Genomic DNA, 20,230 nt, shown 5'->3' with positions numbered 1-20,230 from the left:
AAAAGAAAAACATGTTTGGGTTTTACAGAGAGCCTTGGCTACAGGAACAAAGCTGTGATTGGGTGTGCAAATATTTGGTATTTCGATTGTCCTGGTTGCTGTGACAGCTGAAAAATGGTCTGAGTTTGTTTTTAATTATCACCAGGAGGGGAAAAGCCTGTTTTAAAGCCAGCAACTGATGTTGCAGCAAAAGGCAAGAAAAGATATTTAACAGTGGGGAATATATTTTCTCGGCATTAAAATATGACAAAAGCACTATTATTTCCAAATATTTATAGTATTTAGCTAGGTTTGTGATTACAGCCAACCAAGAAAAGTGTTTTGTTCATTTGTATTGCATCCAGTGATGGATATTAAAATGTCAGCTACTGTTCTTACCTGATACTGACTGGTATAATTGATATTAAGCTTATCTTCTGCAGCCATGCTGGGAGATGCAGCAGGCATGTTGTGGCAGGTATTTGTGAGACCTGCTTAACACAGAAATTATAAAATACATATATCATACCTTGTGAATGCTCTGCCCTCTTGTTTTAGAGTGTAGTGGGTTGGCCAATTGCAATAGATAGAATCACAGGATCATGGGATCATTTAGGTTGGAAAAGGCCTTTTAGGTCATTGAGTTCAACCATTAACCCAGCACTGCCAAGTCCATCACTAAACCATTGACATGACTTTTAAATACCCACCCAGGGATGCTGATTCAATCACTTCCCTAGACTCCTCCAGTGCCTCACAATCCTTTCAGTGAAGAAATTTTCCAATATATCCCATCTAAACCTTCTCTGGTAAAACTTGAGGCCATTTATTCTTGTCCTATTGCTTGTTACTTGAGAGAAGAGACCAACCCTCACCAATGTATGACCACATAAAGACTTCAGTGTTTTGAAGGATTATATAGGAAAAAAGAAGTCTTACCCAAAAGAGATGTAGTCATTTGTCCAAACAGCCTCTGGCAGGGTTTGGGACCAGTCCTGTTTGTGGAGTCTGTGTCCAGTACTTCAAAACCCTATTCTATCATTTAACCAAGATAAGAAACTGTATTGTGAAAACCCCCTGAAATTGATAATCATTATGTAAAAATTTAAGATTGTGTCCAAATACTTCATAAATTGGGCTTTTATTGTATTGACCTTTTTTTTTTTTTTAAGCAATTTTAAGCTGTACAATGGTTGTTTTGTTATGAAAATGCTTGAATTCAAACTGGTAATTTCTAGCAGGAAAAATAACTTGTCAGATTTTAAACAGCCAATAGTTGCCTTTTAAGTAAAAATCATGAACTTCCAAATGAAAATTTGCCCCTTCTGGGGGAGACAAAATAGATTTTTGTGGTCAGATGAGAGGGACTGTTCTGTATAAACTTGTCTTCCATTGCAAGGAACAATTTAGACAAGAACACAAAATTTGTTTCCCATATCTCTGAAATCGTGAGAATGTGATCTTTCCATTTTTTCAAAAGGGCAGCTTTTTTGTTTTTTAGCTACGAATCTTCAGCCAGTTCCTCACGTGGTATTCTGTACCTTGGAAAACTTAATCAAGGCTGTATTTGAGGAAGAGAAATAGTTTGAGCTGCTAATATGCTCCTGTTTTTCCAAAGCTGTCTAGCCTGCTTTTATGGATCCCTAGAAAGGTTATTGATTTACTGTGAATGTGGCTTTCCGTAGAAAAAGCTGAAAGCTGTTTGCAAACTGCCACCTGAAGCAGAGGCTTAGGCAGGAAATTTAGATAATTGCATTCTGCTTCCATTGAAGTCTGTGGCATTTTGGAAATTAATACCAGGGGAAGCAGAATGGGGTCCCGTGACTGGGAGTTACTGCTGCCAGCAACTGGAATAACTCTTCAGCTTCGTGTTGCAGAGATGCTCAACCACCTGGGAACTGTTCAAAAGATTTGGAAAAATGATTCTGATAGCAGTTGCCAATATTAACACTAGTTTTTGTAGGCATTCTGTCTTTGTAGTCCTTGCTGGGTCAGCACATTTAGACTCATCCACACTACTCAAAGCTATTCACATGGGAAGTCCAGAGAGGTTTGGCCAACAGAATGGGTAGTCCCATGAGTTTTCTCATACTTTCTTCTCTTTTCCAAGGGACAACAATTCTACAGATGTTTTATTTAAGCAGTGTCAGCTTATATAAAACATTTGATCTCACATACTTATGGTTTTACAAATAATGAATTTCTTTTTTGCTTGGCCATTGAATTGAGAAACTGGAAGAAATTCTTGGGTCTAGTTGATCAGAAAGTTGTTTTCAGGCAAGCTAAAATGAAGCAATTTGCATAGTTTAAATTTTCTCAGTCCTTTTCTATGGGTTTAATAAAAATGGGTCAATTTTCAATTGAATCTAAGTTTTAATTGAAAACAGTATTTTGAAACAAATACTCAAAATATGTTTGTTTCCAAAGTTTAGAAAAAGTTTAGTCTTTTCTGGTTTCTCTATTTTTCTGGCTGATTATATCTTAGCCTATTTTTCAAATTCACTTTTTTTTTCTTCCCCTGAAGCAATATATTTTCATAAAATCATTGCTTAGCAGAATACTTTTACCCAGCATTGTTAGCAATTTTGCAACTCACTCCTTTTATCTTCGTGTTTAAACAAAAAAAACCAAAAAACAAAACAAAACAAAAACCCCCAAAAAAACCCAAACAAACAAAAACCCAATATAATGTTGCTTTTAAAGCTTATAGCCTCTAGCCTACAGTTTGGAACAAACTGTTGTGATATGTAGCATCAGGCATGACTGGAGAAATCCAGCTGGAGTCTGTGAGAATGAGGGCAGTGCCTGGTGGCATGCAGGTAACAGATGTGTCAGGGGCATGGAATATAATTTGTGATCGGACAGTTTGAAAATACTCAATTAGGTCTAAAATGAGGTCACTTACAGATTAAAGGAGGGTACTAGAGAAAGAAATTTATAATCAAGGTTGACGTGGTCTTCCATTATCAGCAAGCCAGTCTGCAGTTGTCAGGTTGCTGAGCTTTCTTGCACTTTCAGCATATCTGTTAATTGCAATTGCCAAGGACAACATTAGTGTAGGAAAGCAGGGGGTTAATTAAAACAGTAGGTGCTGATTTCTTTGCTTCAGAGAAAAAAAACCCAAACAACAACAACAACAAAAAAACCCCCAAGATAGCATATTTTGGGGAATTCTGCTTCTCTTTAGGACAAGTTATTTAGCTATCTATACCCAGCAGCACCAGTGCAGTTGGGGCTGGGGGCTCAGTGCATTTACCTTGTATGAACAAAGGAGCCAGATAACTCTGTTCTGTTCTTTCACATCAGAAGGTATCTGCTATTTTGGACCAAGTGTACAACTTGAACTACAAACTGGTGGTTGTGGGGTATGTATTTTAGAAGTCAACGAGATTATATGCTTTGAACAAATTAAGCACTTTGTTATCTTGTGATTTTTCTTTTTTGTTTTGTTGTTAGAATAAAATCTACAAACCAGTGCTTACAAATGTCCATAATGTTCACCAAAAGGCAGCTAATGGTGATTGACTTCCAAAGCATAATACTCTGCCATGACTAATGGAGTCATTACCTATTCAATGGAGAACATAACCTATTTAACAGAGCTGCTCTGCCTGTTTCTCTTTGCACAACAAACCCATGTGCTTGAGGGCTGTTCTTGGCCTAAGAATAAGGCTTGCATAGCTTGACCAAGGTGAGAATAGTTTTGGAGGCCTTGCTATTTGGAAGAAGAAATTTTCTCAAATAGGACTTTTGTCAAGTCCTCTAAATAGATTTTTATGGTCCAAATTTGGGACCTAACTCTTGGAGACACTGGGTATGGGATTCTCCTGCTGAGAATGTGCTCAATCCTTTTGTTGTCAGACTGTAATGGTGGTTGCTGAAGTTTGCTATGCTGTTATAACCTGAGCCTGATGGAGATTCTTAACGTGTTGGAGAAATTCGGATTAAATGTCATTGATGGATCAATTAGCAGGACACAGTGGTTTAAAAGTAAAAAAAAAAAGTTGTGCTTTGGTGTGATTGTGCAGAATCACTTTTCTCAAGGATACTTGAGATATGGAGAAGGACATCTGTTTCTCTTCTGGTCCCTGTGGAGCACTAGATACTTCAGCTGTAGTGTCTCAGCTGATCCCAGCTACTTATCAAACTGCTCTGTGTGTATATGTGCTGGGAAGAAGCATTGGCATCTTCCATGTAAATATGCATGAGGATCAGCTGGGGTCTGGACTCTTGATAGAAACAGCTTAAAGTTTAGGGCCAAAACTTTTTATTGTTGGTAGTGTTGCTGAGTGCTGGCTGAGAGTGGGAAAAGAGATTACCCTGTCACTCAAGTAGGTAGAGAAGGAGCTAAACTACTCTGCAATCTTAGTTCTGTTTTAAAAAGCTCTGCTATCAGGAGTAAGGGAGGTATGAGCTGTTACAGCCACTGTGTAGCTCTGCACAGATGGACTGTGATGCACCCATCAATCCTTAGGCAAAGCTCCCTGGGCTCTGGCTGCACAGTGCAGTGTGGGAAACTCTGGTGTAGAATGGCCTTGCACACATGGCACCTCCTCCCCACATTCTGAGGTGGAAGAAGAACCTGTCTGATAGCTTTTATTCTGCTGTAGTGAGTGTTTGAAACAATAATCCCCAGGGAAAATTGGCAGGGGAGACTAGCAGTGGGAAGGAAGAGGTGAGGGGAGCAAAGGAGAGAAGAGACCTTCAGGTTTAGGATATATTACACTTAAAATTCTGAGACTGCTCCACAGATGGGCCACATAAAGAATTAGATTTGCAATTTGAACAAAGTTCTGTAGGAAAATAATTGGACTGGTGAAGCAATCTCACTCTCACTAAATTGCTTTCGAAGGACCTTATCCTGAATGGGGCTGTGCAGCTCTTTCTGATATTTGAGCAACCTCATTTCTCATTGACTTCAGTGAGAATTAAACTCATTGAACTCCTCACTAGGCAATTAGTTTCTTACAGGTCCATTTTTTCTGCTGCAAAGTGGTAGCTGCCTTTCCCTTCTGTTAGCAGTCATACCCTGTGCCACTCAAGCCCAAGCCTCAGCATGCAGGTATCATTTAATGGTTCTTTTGTGAGACATGTGCTTAAACGTTTGAACACAGATTCCATTCCTTATTGTTTTCTGTGGATAGGATCCTTGACAGTTTTGTTACACTGACTGCACCACTTTAACGAAAAGAACGTGCAAAATATGTGATGGAAAGTCTTTCCAAAACCAATCCCATCAAAAGCTTATAAATCAATTTTTTGTTTTGTTTTATTTATTTAGGAAGATTTTGTTTTGCTTTCAAAAAGGGAGGGACACATTTCAAATTAAGAGGACAGGTTCATTAGCATGGAGGATGAACGAGATAATAAAGGAGATCATGAAAGTGAGGTTTTTCTACCTTTCCTTTCCACGAGAAAAGACCTACAGAAATGCAGTGTATTTACAGTCTTCAAATTACTAAAGCTGTAAATGTTTTTGCTTTCATGGCCTCTGTTTGCACTACTGCACATTTTGGGATGATGGATTATGGAGCACCAGGTGTTGGGATGAAAAGAATCAATAGTGTGATACAAAAGATGAAATAACTGTGATGGAACATCAATAAAGGCTAAAAGCTGCCATAGGGATTTGAATCTTAAAAAAGAGCCTGAGAAAGTGTATTAAGAAGAATTCACTTCTCCCCTTGCACTTGTAGTGTCTTTATTCCATGAGCAGAAGTCACCTGGGGGCTCTGTCAAGGACAGAGGTGGAGGAATTTTTTCTTTTCTGTGTGTACATGGTGCCCAGCACACCACCTGGGGGGCACAACATCATAGTGTCAAGGTAATGTCAGGACACAGCTGGTGTAGGTGCAGTTTGGAATATGTTTGCTCTGAAGTGGAGAGGATTTTATTTTATTTTTTAAGAAATAAATTAAATTAAATTTATTATTAATTTGCACACTACTCCCACAAGCAAACTAGATGAATACATTTAGAAATAACTAGTTGCAGTTCACGTCTGTGCCGTTGGGATGTTGTTCTGAGGAAATGGCAGCTGCCTCTCTGCTGCTGTGACCCCTTCTCAGGGGGCTTGGCCACTAAAGAAACACAGCAAAGCTAGACTGTTAGTGTTGAGAACTTTATCTAAGCAAAAAAGTCTACTGAAATATGTAATGTAAAAATAAAGCTATTAGGTAAGTTCAGCATCATCATTTTTCTTTTGCAAATCAGGCACAAACTTTTATTGCTGAAATAAATTCATGCAGAAAGCAAGGTTGTCACACACCTATTTTCTTAGCTCAAAATCAAACCATCACAAAGAGAAGGAGAGGAACTCACTCTTCTGAAATACCTTGGTGTTATTACTAATACATTAAAATGCAAGATCTTTTAAAATATACTCCTGTCAAAATACTTAGTTCTGCCTTCCAAGGAATAGTCCAGAAATGCATTTAAGCTTAGGACCTATTTCAAGCATGACAATGCAGAACTACTCACACGCTTTAAGCTATGCACAAGATTAATTGGCCAAAGTTAAGAGCCCTGCTGGGATGAGATCAAATGCTCTTCTATAAGGACCTGACTCTGCCAGTCTCACTCATGGATTTTTTTCTGCAGTAAGATTTCATCCCATGCAACACAAGATTGGTGTAGCCAAAAGCTACTCACATCGTAAATCTATGAGATGAAATCTCACACGGCAGGATCAGGCCTTGTCTTTAATATTGCATCACACTGAGTTTTTTGGCAACTTGAATTTCACAGGGTTTCAATGCAGAATGTCCTCTAGGGACAGCTGCTTTGCAGATGTGGTGGAGAAGGGTCATCAAGGACAACAAGTCATGCTTAGCCTGGTTAGCACAAGGAGACAAACCCTGCCTTTAACTAGCTGCAGCTGATGTTCTTCCTGAGTTCAGACCTTTAATCTAAAGCAGGAAGAGTGGAGACCTTCACCCAGCCTTTCCCATGTCACTGATCAATGCCTCAAACACCAGGGTTTAGATCTTGCTCCAATTCTTTCAGGAACTTGCTGTATTTCTGAATGTGACATCAAACCTTTTTTTTTTTTTGTCTCTACTTTCAGGTTGCTCCTATAATTAAGGAGAGGATGATGAAGAAGGGCAGCATGATGCTTGGGTACCAGCCTCACAGGGGCAAAGTCAACTTCTTCCGCCAGGTGGTTATCAGCCCACAGGTTAGCCGAGAGGACATGGACTTCCTGCTGCATGAAATCGAGCTTCTTGCTAAGGACTTGTAGCTGCAGCTCCACAGCATCAGGTGCTGCTCACGTGTGGTATTTATGGAGAGAGTGGCAGCAGCATTCTGGTGCTATTTTGTGGAAAGTAGTAAAAAGCTTAACAAATAGTTTGGAAACTGTAATTTTATAGATTGGTGTTGAGAACTCTGCAGGTAGAACACCCCTTCACAGGAAAGCATTTGCTGACAGGGGCTGGGGGGCAGGCTGGTGCTTCCAGCACCATTGCTGCCATTCTGGGAAGTGTTTCCCCTGGGAATGGTGGCTGTGCCCCAGGAAAGGCAGCTATTTACTGGGTGCCTGTGCACAGTGTAGCTCAAACTGGTCACTTATGCATGCAGGCAAAATTCCTCTGAAGTTGCTATTACGAGTGGATTTGTCAGTAAGCCTTAACATGCTAGTTAATTCTCTTATCTACTCTGTCAATATTTTAGTTTGGTAATTAACATGATAAGACTGGAAATTGTGAAGTTATGTGAATTGATTTCCTCAAGGCCACCTAACTAGGTGCATTGCCCACGGTGAGCACAGGCAGACAGTGCAAGGAGGCTCAGTGCTGTCATCACACCAGGAGGAACCTCCTGCACCAAGCCCTGAGTAACCAATATTGACCCTGGTGGGAGCAGGTTGAACCAGATGACCTTTTAAGGTCCCTTGCAGCCCACAGGATTTTGTGATTCTATGAAATGCAGTAATTTGGTCCAGTCAGTGTTTGCCAGTGTTGCCCATCCAAAATATTACCACTTTAGGAGAGCTGAAAATATTGGAATAACATTTAGAACTTCTTGCTTCTTTGTCAACAGGAGTTACCTATAATTTCTGAATTGCCGTTCACCTTCATTTATTTTTAAAGTGTAAAGATTTATTTAGAAGCTTTTAGATGCACTTTAAAATTTTAACAGAGAAAAAATATATATTTACCTGGAAGATATATATTTTTTATGCATGATTACTTTATATTAATAATATAGCAAAACTGTTTATTTGTCATTGTTTGTTTGTATTTTCCTACAGATTTGAGATGACTTGATCTAATGTTATCAGTGTATAATTTGTAATTTTACTCTGCTGTTACTGTAGGGTGATCAGAGAAGGTCTTCCTGTGATTTTAGGATATGAATAGTTTGAACAGTTTTGGTCAATCTTAAATTACAAAATTAAGTTCTGTGCTTTGTCTTTGTGGTGAGAATTAGACTATACTTTTCATCTGTTTTTTATTCCATAAAAATAATCCATTTTATAAAGATAGGAATGTATTTCTTGTGATGAAGTTGTTACAATGGAAATAGCCATGTCTTTCACCTTGTAATCAACATCTGCTCAACGTTAATGTTTTGCTGTTTGCTCCTTATTCTGTATTTGAGGTAGCACTGACCACTATGAACCTTCCTGCTATAATGTTTTCTGTCCTCCTGAAAGCTGTCTATAAACACAAAGCTTCCCTGTTTTCATTTCCTACATTGTACTAGGATCCAACATTGCATGAAATTCCTACTTCCAGTCTCCAGGATGATGGTGAGCAAAGCTGAACAAGGTCATGATAACCAGGGGGGTCACACAATCAGAGCAGTAGTTAAAAGCAAGGGTCATCTGCAGCCCTTGACAGGTGCCCTTAACAGTGTTCTGGAAGTGGATATACTTGTGCTATCCTACTGGACTTCAAGCAAAACCCATTTGATAATAAAATGAATATCACAACGTGGCCCCTGGGTTTTGCTCTTCAATACCACAAATCACTCCATCATTTGTTGACAGAGTGTGCTTCTGGCTATACCAGTTATCCTGATCTTGGGAAGCCTAAATTCAGGGCCCATAAGGCTTTTTTTGCCTCCCAGTCCCTCAGGGTGGAGTGCAGAGTGCACAAGGAATGCTGCATGAAGGGGACAACTTTGCTCTTTCATCTTGAGTTAGACAGGACCATTACCCCTTCTCCTTCTCTTTTTTTGACCTTGAAGGGAAAGACAGAATACAGTGTCAGGATGTTTTGTTTATGGTCCAGATTCTTGGTGAGTACCTGATTTTTTGATTCATGGAGAGGTTATAACACCTTTCATCAGCTAAGAATTTGGTCTGTGGTGTTTTGTGGCACGACCATGATCAAAAAAGTGTTACTGTCTTGTTTCTCTTTGTGTTCTCCAGACACTGTGGCACTAATTGCACATGTCAGGCAGAAGTAACACAGTTCCTTTCTGTAGCAGTAGTGGCTATAGTATTTTTAAGCGAGAGTAAACTGGAATTTTTTTCATAGTTGCAGAAAATAAGTCTCTGATCATCACATTCACTAATTTCTTTGAAGCTATAGGTTAACCTTCCAGTGTGATGTGAGTACCTTATCCAATCTCCATATATTTTCCATTTTTTCTGACCCTTTACCATGTCCCAGGTGCACAATATGATGGTTTCATTTCAGGACTAATGTAATTTTCTCATAATTACTTATGTTGGAGTAGTATGTACAAAATGTCTATTTTGTAGCTGGTGATTTTAATAAAAAGTGAAGTAGATGACACCCTTATAAATACAGGCTGTCTTTGTCATTTGTCAATCTAAAGCTGCATATACAAACAAACAAAGAAGGTACCTCTAAGCACTCCAGATAAATAGCACTTCAGCTTTAAAATGTGAAACCTAGTTTAACCCTGCTTCAGGATGTGGTTTATCTGTGTGCTGTGCCCACATCATCTTTGATAAACATTTTGGGTGAAAACATGTCACGATTTATCTTACTCCTGCTTTCAAATGCAGAAGCTAAATTGTCTGTGCAAAAAGATGTTTAATTTTTATTATTTTTTTGCTATACTAGCTAGTTGGGATTGACCCATGAGCTTCCTCTCATATTTACTGGCAAGCTCCATCAATCAGGATGCTAAACAAAGTTCTAGAAGTAGTGAGGTACATGCATAAATCACTATAGAAGCTGATCCATTTGTTGTCTGTAATTTCTTGGGTCTACCTCTAATAATTTTTTGAACAGAAAAGGAAAGAAATATTTAGAAGGGATACAGAGGTAGATTTTACTCTTAGTTGCATGGCTGCATCTTGTGAAAACTTTGAGCATTTTGTGATGGGTTCATGTGCAAAATCACCCACATGAGTCATTGTGCCTAGAGCCAGCAGTCCCTGTCTCAGGATTTCTCAGGATTTCTATTATGATTTTCTGTAATAAATGAGCACTAATCATCACAGTCTGGTTACATATGATTTTAGTTCTTCTAACTCCCACTGATTTAACTGGAAACTTGCTGGATTGGACTCTGAGTCATATCACTGGGATCTCTCATTTCAACACCAGTTTGGCCCTCTGAACACCTCAGTTTATCTGTTTTATGTTTGTGCCTAGAGATTCAGATTTATCTTTGTTTTGTGAGACTGAATTGAAGCATACTTTCATTTGTATCCTTCAGTGATGCATTAAGATGCTTTTCAAATATTATTTGACCTGTCCTTAGAGAACAAGAAATGTTCTTTAAGAAAAGCCTAATCGAACTGCTTGAGTTACATTCCCAGAATGCCAAGTAAAGGTATGTAAAAACCTGTTACGTGCTTGTGGCTTCCTCATACACACAGCCCACAGTACTTATTCATGCTCAAGTGATTTTTATTTTTAAATCTCCAAGTGTTGTGATAGGGCTTACAAAACTGATATGAAACACTGAAGGCAGAGGAGAGTAATTCAGAATTACTAAATGTTGAGTTTGATCTCTTCTGTTAGGTCACTGAGGAGTTGTGTGACAAGCCGAAAGTGAGCTAAAAGTGACATTTGAGTCCCACATTTTCTACTGTGCCAAATCTGCCCAGCCTCTCTTCCCCATTGGCTCCTTTCCTGGTTTTTCAGTGGCTGAGTAACATGTGGAAAATCAATTGTTGGAAATCAGATGTTGCAGGTACAGCCCACTCATTCCTGTCCTCCTTTCTGTGGTGTAACTGGTAAATGCTGCTAATTATTTGAGCTTATGAGCACTGTTTCTAGTGCAGTAACTGCTAAATATTGCTACTGTTAAATCCTGAAATAATACAATTGCACAGGTTAATTTTGTCTTAATTGCTCATGCTAATTGCAGGTTAGATGCAATCAAAGCCACACTGCCTGGCAAATGCACTGTGCACACCACAAGAAACCCTGGTGGAGGGTTTTTTTTCTTTAAAATGAATCTAGTCTCCCACAATTACATGTTTTTTCTTCAGATGTACAATTAGATGTTATTACTCTAATTCTGTAACTGCACAATAATCAACCAAAAAATTACTTTGAGAAATAAAGCAAAACAAGGAAATTCGCTCTGTAAGAGGAACAAAAAAGAGAATGTCAGAGGTTTCAAGGCAAGCCCACAGCATGGCTGTGTGAATGATTAACCTCTGCTAAGTGAATTGCTGTGTGCCTGTGCTGCAGGAGTGGAGCAAGGGAAACTGTTCCAGTCATGGAGTTATCAAAGGACTTGTGCATGCCTTGGCACTGCAGCAATCTGCCCCAGCATGCCATGGCCCATCCAATATCCTAAAGAAGCCCTTCCAGAAGTCTGGACACTTTGTCATATTTTGATGATTTTTGTATATATCAAGCTATAGTTTGTTTTAAAGCAGTGACACTGAAAGGGTAATCTTTAAAAAGTCCAAGAGAGAAGACCACTTTCAGCCTTGGTAGCTCATGTACAACTAAAGAACAATAAATCGCATTTCTAAAATTCATTAAAGAAAACTTGTAAAATCTTTAATTTTATTAAGGATGAAGGCAAATAATAGAAAGTGAGAGGTATGGACTCCTAATAATTCTGTCAAACACAGATGTTCTGATTTGATGAAGTTATTTATTTATTATAACTTGTACAAAGCTATTTAAAAATGGAAAGTTTGATGAAAGCACTTGCCATGAAATAGCACAGACCCATGGAAAGTAACATTTTTCTTTAGGACTGTGCACAACACCATTCTTCCAAGAAACTCACCCAGCTTGTCATTCTGGGAAGTGATTCCTTAAATCTGTCAGGCACTGACACTGGCAGCTTGATCCATCCTTTCTTTTCATGCCAGTTGATATGGATTTTTATTCTTTCTTTGTTTCTGTACCCTCTCTCATGCCTCTAAAATTATTTTCCAGAGGGGTATTTTCAGTATTTGGAGCTGTAGGAAAAATGTGAGAGTAGCATAAGGGCTACAATTGAAATTTGAAGCAAAAGTAGTGCTCAGGTTATCCTGATGGGATGTTTTGCCTTCCTTTTTCCAGTAATGGATTTGTCCAGATGCTCAGATGATGAGCAGCCACAGCTTCTGCTGAAACTATGGTAACACCAAAATCAAGACTTCACATGGGAGACCAGTTTGGCCTTGAGAAACTGAGTAAGACAAAGAGTGGCAGAGAGAAATATTACTTGTCCTCTTTTACAGATGAATGATACACAAGGAACTTAAAACTTCTTTTTTTGTAAAAACTTGTACCATAGCGTTAGAAAAATTGTGGAAGAAGTCACTAACAGGAGACAGCAGTGAGTGAAAAATGGGGCATACTCTGATATGGGCTTAGCAGAGAGAGTGTTGCTAGACTAGCCAGAGAGTTTTATGGGAATAAAAACTTGATTTTCTAGACTAGACTCTTCAGGTATTTGCCATTTCATCATTTGGGACAATCTACATAAGATGGGAAGCAGGACTGAAAATGTAAAGTGAACAGGACTACTAGTGAAAGGTGAGTAATGGGGGCTGGATGATACTTTGGTATTGATTCTGAGCTAATCTAACTTCATACTGTCATCACTATCCTTTCCAGAAAGATCAGACATATGTTCACAAAATTTGCTGATGAAGTTTTCTTGGAAATTTTAGAGTTTGATGTGCATGGAGAACTAGGTGATTTCTAAGTATGTGTGGCAGAGGAGACAGTAAAAAAAAATGTGCAAAATCTTTGGGGACTTGCAAAAAGCAGCAAGCATTTTTTTTGTTTAAGGTAGGACAAACTAAATCACCTGCAAAACAGAAAATTATGAAGATAAGTATAACGATGGCATAAAAAGCAGTGTTAAAGCAGTCATGAGTTAAGTCTAAATGATATGTAAATAAAGTCACCCAGCCAAGAAATTCAGTGGTCATCAAAAGAGACCTATCCTCTCATCTGGAGAACAGCAGCAAGGAAACTTGAGCTGGGCAGCAGGCTCAGTGCCTGGTCCAGCTCTGTTGTACCTCAAGCTGTGAGTAGTGAACAGTGAAAATATTAATTGGTGCTACAGAGCCAAAGCATAGCTCTGCAGAGTGATGTGCTCCATCTGCTGGTGTGTCCTCTGGTAACCCACTTGTACCACACCCAGGAGGTCTTTTCCAAAGAGCACTCCTGGACCTCTCACAAGTGGCAGAGGAGGGAATGGAATAGAAAGATCTTGGGATTTTTTTGGCAAAAATGAATTGTCAGAAAATGTTGCTTTGATTTTGGCAGTCTCCTTTAAAACCATTGCATTTCAACGGATTTTGGGGAAAAATATGCAGACCTGTGATTATTTGCCTTTATCCTGCCTAAGCAGTGACCAGAATGCCATGTAATCCCTTATGACACTGGTGTATTTGAAGCATCCAAGATTAACAATTGAGAACTCATGGCAACATAAAAAATTCATTTCCGTGATTCTGAGCCACCCGGCCAAGCAGTAATTCCTTACCCTTGCTTTTTATCAAGGTTAAAAAAAGGAGTTCAGGAGTGTATAAACCACTTTTAAGTTGTAAGGCTTCAGAATGCTCAGTCTCCAGGCTTGATTTTATCATAGAATTGTAGAATAAGCTGACTTGGATGGGTCATCAGGATCATCAAGTCCTACTCCTGGCCCATCACAGGACACCCCAAGTGTCACACCATGTACCTGAGAGCGTTGTCCAAACACTTCTTGCACTCTGTCAGGCTTGGTGCTGTGACCTCTTTCCTGAGGAGCCTGTTCCAGTGCCCAACCACCCTCTGGGTGAAAAAACTTTTCCTGATACCTGACCTAAACCTCTCCTGAGCCAGCTTCATGCCATTTTCTTGAGTTCCATCCACAGGTCATGAGAGTGAAGAGATCTGTAGCTGCCCCTCCCCTTTTCTCTTGAGGATGCTGAAGACCACAATGAGGTCTCTGCTCAGTCTCCTCTTCTCTAGTTTGAACAGACCAAGTGACCTCAGCCACTCCTCACCAGGCTTCCCCTACAAACCCTTCACCATCCTCGTGGCTCTCCTTTGGACACTCTCTAATAGCTTAATGTCTTTATATTGTGGTGCCCAAAACTGCACCCATGACTCCAGAAGAGTCTGCACCAGTCCAGAGTAGTGCAGGACCTTTACTCTGAAGCAATCCAAATGTCAGGGTTTTTTTTTATATTTTCCTTTCCGTGAGAAATATCAATGTTTTATAGGGAGTTGCAAAAGAGGATGTCCTGCCCCCATGCTCCAGAACATTTTGCAATTTCCCACAGAACAAAATTTCCAGCTTCTTGGCCACTCTGAACTCAGACATTTGGAGGCACTGATTGAACACAGCCCTGGAACTTCTGTGGCAGGAAAAGATCTCAAGATCTCATTGAGAAAATATGACCTCCATTCTGAAACAGAATCAGTGATATCAGAGAACTAGTGTCCAACCTTTTTCTAGTCTATAATTCATGACCAAAAATTCTGGAAAATCTGCAGCCCTCCCTTGAGGTTTCTGTAATGGATGATTCAGATTTTTTCTTACGTCCTTGATAACCGCCATGATTACAGCCAACAAGTATTTTCCCCCTTTGTGTTTTCTACATCTTCAAAGATTCTAATCTTTTTAACCCCTTAATTCTCTTCTTGTCTAGTCCTGCATTGCAGTAATTGCTCTCATGTTTAGAGGCCATGTTTTAAAATCTTCCGATTATTCTGTCCAAAACAAGACAGATGAGCTTTCTGGAACCTTACCAGGTTTTACAAGAGTGGCAGGATCACTCTGTACATCTCTCAGCGACCACTGCTGTTTATCCATCACAGTGTGTTGTTCACCTTCTTTTGAAACAGCAAGACATGATTGATTCTTACCAGGTTTGTGATCCTCCCTGGGCAATAGAACTTCTTTGGCCAACTGCTCTAAGTGGCTTTTCCCCATTAGATATCTGTACGTTTAATTAGTCTTTAGTAAGTGTTTCCACTAAAGAGAATAATGTTCTCTCGAAATATTTATTTAATCTGCCAAGAACAATTTGAATTATCAGTCTGTCTGTCCTGCAGCACAATTTCAGCCTCTCCCAGCATGATGCAGTTTGCAGATTTTTTAAGCTGGTATTTTTGCCCACCACCTAGACTATTACTTAAAACAATGGATAGGAACTAGAGTCACTGTAGAACCATATTCAAATGCTGCCTAAATGCATGTTGTCTCCTATTCTTCTCTTGTTGATTTACAGTTGTCTATAAATAGTTTGATACTTCCTACCCCTCGTATTTATCTGAGACACAAGGGACTGAATGGGTTCCCCAGCTCCTCTTGCACCCTTTCAAATGACAAGTGCCAGCTCTGCCCTTGGACAACATGGGGGCAAGACCTGCAGCTGCACATCTGGGGGCATGTTGCAGCTTGGAGAATTTGTCCCTGAAGTGGTTGAACCTCAGATTGGATGTGGATGGAACTGAGGCTGGCAGGTGCAGGAAGGCCTATCGAGGCCATGTGCCTGGCTGCTGACTCCATGGGAAAGCAAGAACGTGAAAAGGGGAAGATGAGGGAACACTGGAATCTTGCCTTGGTACAGAGTTATAATGTGGTTGGGACTTGCATCTGGATTTGGAGCCAGACATGTACTCTCATTTTACGCAGGAAAGTCAGAGTAGTCAAAGAGAAGTGTGGCTAGGTATGAGATTGTGAGAATGCATTTCAACCAGAGCGGTCATGCTGAAACAATAAAATACACTAAGTATTCTTCACCTTCTGGTTATCCTGTGCTATTTTGAAAATTAATCTTTTGTTGTCTGATTGTAGGTAGAGAGAAGAATAATATAGCCAAACAAGTGCAAAACAGTTTGACCTTTCCAGATACTTTTCTCTTTTTCAGTTCTTCCTGGTGGGTTTTATTTTCTGTGTGTTTTTGGTTTTTGTTTATTTTTTTATGTTTTTCTTCATAAAGCATGCCCTCACCATTTAGTTTGCTAGGCTTCTTTAGAACTTGAGGATGAAGATGTTGCTCTGAATCCAGAATGCTGAACCTGATGAGACAATCATGTAGGAGATACGGCATTCAAAAAAAAAAAAGCTATTCCCCTTCCCAATTAAGAGCTCTTTCCCCATAATTACTGTCTTAATGAAAGCACAACATGCAGCTCACAATACCTATGATTTCATTTTAATTACTACTGGAAGACAATTAAAGCAGTCATTTAAAAATGCAATTCTGCACACCATGGATGAGACTCATGCTGGAGCAGTTTGTGAAGAACTGCAGCCCATGGGAAGGACTCAGGTTGGAGCAGGGAAGGACTCCTCTCCCTGAGCAGTGACAGGAACAGCCTGTGGTGAACTGACTGCAACCCCCATTCCCTGTCTCCCTGAGCCTCTGTGGGGGATGAGGTAAATCCTGTGAAGGAGGGAGGAGTAGGAAGAAGGTGTCCTAAGATTTGGTTTATTTCTCATTATGCTGCTCTGATTTTTATTAGTAATAAATTAAGTTAATTTCCCCAACTCGAGACTCTTTCACCTGTGATGATAATTGATGAATGGTCTCTCCTGGTCCTTAACTCATGAACCTTTCACTGTATTTTCTATCCCCTGTCCAGCTGACAAGGGGAGTGATTGAGCAGCTCTGGTGGGTGCCTGGCATCCAGCCAGCATCAAGCCAGGACAGTTTAATAGGGAAAGCGAAAGCTGCACACACAAACAAAGCAAAACAAGGAATAAATTCACTGCTTCCCATGGGCAAGCAGCTGTTCAGCCATCCCCAGGAGAGCAGGGCCCCATCACATGTAATAGTGACTTAAAAAGACAAACACCATCACTCCAAATGTCCCCCTGCTTCCTCTTCTTCCCCTACGTTATAAACTGAGCATGATGTCCTAAGGTCCGGAATATCCCTTTGGTCACTCTGGGTCACCTGTCCCAGCTGTGTCTCCTTCCAACCTCCCAAACTGCACTCCCAAATTCGCAGCCAGTGTGGCAGTATGGAAAGCAGAACAGGCCTTGGCTCTGTGCAAACCCTGCTCAGCAACAGCAAACACATCTCCATATTATCGACCCTGTGTTCAGCACAACTCCAAAACACAGCTCCACACAGGTTACTGTGAAGAAAATTACCTCAGCCAAACCCAGCACACATCCTCAAGTTAATAATTTTATGATTGACAAGATATGTGGCTCAAGCAGGAAGTGTGTTGCTATGATGGTAAAGGGAAGGCATTCACTTCATAGCATTCATACATCCCTAATGCTAATGTGTTGGCTGGGCACACGGAAAAGGAGATGAAAAAGTTGAACATCAGCATTTGACCTTTCTGACCCTGTAGCCAAAGTTTATTCCATGCATTTGTCCATGAAAAAAAATTTCTATCTCTTCCAGAAGCTAATATGATTGATTTTGAGCATCAGGGCAAGTAGTGCAAAAAGAGAGAACTCCAGCCTAGCCATCCCACATGGCAATCAGGCCCCAGCAAGCGTTGTCAAAATGCACATTGGAAACTTGAGAGACAGAAGTTTTTTGTAAAAACCCATTGTATTTCTTGCTTGTATTTTTGAGCTAAATACTTTGTATTATCAGCACTAACGTGAAGGCCCCTAAAAGATAGAACAACCAGTCTTTAAGCTATTTTGTGAGCACTCTCCATGTGTTGGTGGGCAAAGCATGGTGTCAGAGCTGAAAACCTGCCTGCGAGCCATAGACACGAGAAGTCAAATTGCTGAAGTCAAATCTACTGACCTGAGCAGTGTTGGTGAAGCAAAGGGATGGTCCCAAAGCACACCCATGAAAGCACAGAGAGCAGGCTTCTCCTCTCCAGGCTTCAGCTGTGGGACCATTTGCTGCCCATGCTCAGGCTGCCCCTGGCTCCCTGCACAGCCCTGCTCCAACCTGGCCACAGGAGCCACGTTTGGGCCAAGCTGTTGACGTGGTGGGGATGGTGACACTGCTGCATCGCCTGCTTGCTCTCAGGACATTTTGAGACTCTTTCGCATTGAAAAGCAAACCTTACTCTGCCAAAATGTTTTCATCTAGACCTAATAAAAGCAAATTAGACTCTTCCCCAGATCAGGAATTAATTTTGTCTGGTTGTGTGTCATGGGTAGAGTAAACAGTTTATACTCGGGCAAAGGCTGTGTTTAAGTATGGCTGGATCCTGTTTGGTTTACTGTGATTAACCTAAACAATTGAGAAATGTTGAAACAAGTTAATTTAAATTCTTTCTTCCATTTCCTACAGCTTTCATAAGGTGAGGTTCTTAAAGCAACTGTTCCAGAAATTATTTCAAGGCAAGAAAATTAATGTTAACATTCTTACATTAAAATGAAATTATGGCGGTTCCCCCCCGCCCTCCTTATTTAATAAGGCTTACATGTCCTTTCCAGATGTACACAAGCTAAACAACCTGCTGCTTAATGGGAGATCTCCTTATGCTCAAAACACAGGAGCATTCCACTATGGCACTCTAAGCATTACAAGACATACTTGGAATCATAGAATCACAGAATAAGCTGAGTTGGAAGGGACCCATGAGGATCATCAAATCCAACTCCTGGCCCTGCACAGAACAGCCCCAAGAGTCCCACCAGGTGCCTGAGAGTGTTGTCCAAACACTTCTTGAACTCTGTCAGGCTGGTGCTGCGACCACTTCCTTGGGGAGCCTGTTCCAGTGCCCAACCACCCTCTGGGTGAAGAACATTTTCCTGTTCTCCAATCCCCTGCAAGCTGCTTTTGCAGACTCTTCCTCAGTGTGGGGGCTGAAGTGTCAGTGATGTCATGTCACAGAAACACTGCTCCTGCTGCTCACATGGAGATTAGATGAGCAAAAGGGGTGGTAGCCAAAGTACATGAGTGAGTCTGTGTAGAATTGTACAGGACTTACCAACTGGAAAATAAAAGTCTTGGTATGAGATTTATGTCCTGTCTAAATTTTTTTAGCTACTTAAAGATATACCCTATTTTCTTCTGCCTCCAGAAGCACCAGATGGCTTACGGAAGCAAGTATTTTTGTTGAAGAGAATCAGTAGCTTGACTTTAATTTGATGAAAGGAGGAAACCTCATCTTTCCAGAAATGTCTGAATTCAAGTATCAGCAGTTATTATTTTTAACTTGCTTAGTGCCTGTCTTATTGACGGTCTGCTCCTGAATATGCTGTCTGCTAACCCATGTGCTGTAAATTGTAATTCTCCTTGGTGGCAGCAGTTTTGAGCAGATGGGCTTTGTGTTTTCTCTCACTGGATCCTTTCCCTGACAGCCTTTATTTCAGTTTTGTTGGATCAAAGATGAAACACTGGTTTTTGTCATTCTAGGCATGCAAAAAGCTTTGCCTTTTCACAAAATAGTACTTTACTTTAAATGATTCTCAAAAAGTCATGTGAGAATGCTCTGAGACACCCCAGAATAAGCCTTGTATTTCCATCTCAATCACTGAAGCAACAACCCTCGGCACTTCTGGTTCTGGGGAAGCATTTCTTATACGTTGCCAAACAATGTATTCCAATTTAATATGGATATCTTTCCAATCCTTTCTTTCTGAGTAGTCATAGCATAGACAGCCTTGATCAGGGAGTGCAGGGCGCTCACACACATGTATAAGGAAGTCAGATAAAGCCCAGCCTTAAGAGCTGAACATTTGCAGCCACAGAGAGACAGATGTTTATCTGAGGAGAAGTTTATACTGGCTTCAGTTTGAGAACTAGAAAGACAATTTTCACCTTCAAGCAAAATCACAAATTAGATGCAATCAATAGATTCTGTAAAAAAAAAATTATAACCTTAAATGGTGTCCTGAAAGGTTGAATCATGAAGACCCTGGCATATTTTTAACAGAAAGGAATCTCTTTAAGGAGCTCTTTGTACGGCACAGACTTTATTGAGGTGGGGGG

The 20,230-nt window shown here is 40.2% G+C and overlaps 1 protein-coding gene across 4 annotated transcripts in view; it reads left to right on the top strand.

Moving 5' to 3' along the window:
• Positions 1 to 9,735, top strand: part of GADL1 (glutamate decarboxylase like 1) — a 164,826-nt gene extending 155,091 nt beyond the window's left edge. For all 4 annotated transcript variants that reach the window (XM_071429423.1, XM_071429421.1, XM_071429422.1 and 1 more), the window contains one exon: positions 7,046 to 9,735. In XM_071429423.1, the coding sequence (XP_071285524.1) occupies positions 7,046 to 7,219 (174 nt within the window). In that variant the 3' untranslated portion in view covers positions 7,220 to 9,735. The remainder of the gene's footprint in view (positions 1 to 7,045) is intronic.
• The last annotated feature ends 10,495 nt before the right edge of the window (positions 9,736 to 20,230 follow it).

Source organism: Agelaius tricolor, unplaced genomic scaffold (assembly GCF_023055355.1).
Source record: "Agelaius tricolor isolate 1412-34295 unplaced genomic scaffold, bAgeTri1.0.p SCAF_6, whole genome shotgun sequence".
NCBI lineage: Eukaryota > Metazoa > Chordata > Aves > Passeriformes > Icteridae > Agelaius > Agelaius tricolor.
This window is presented reverse-complemented; position numbering and strand designations above follow the sequence as displayed.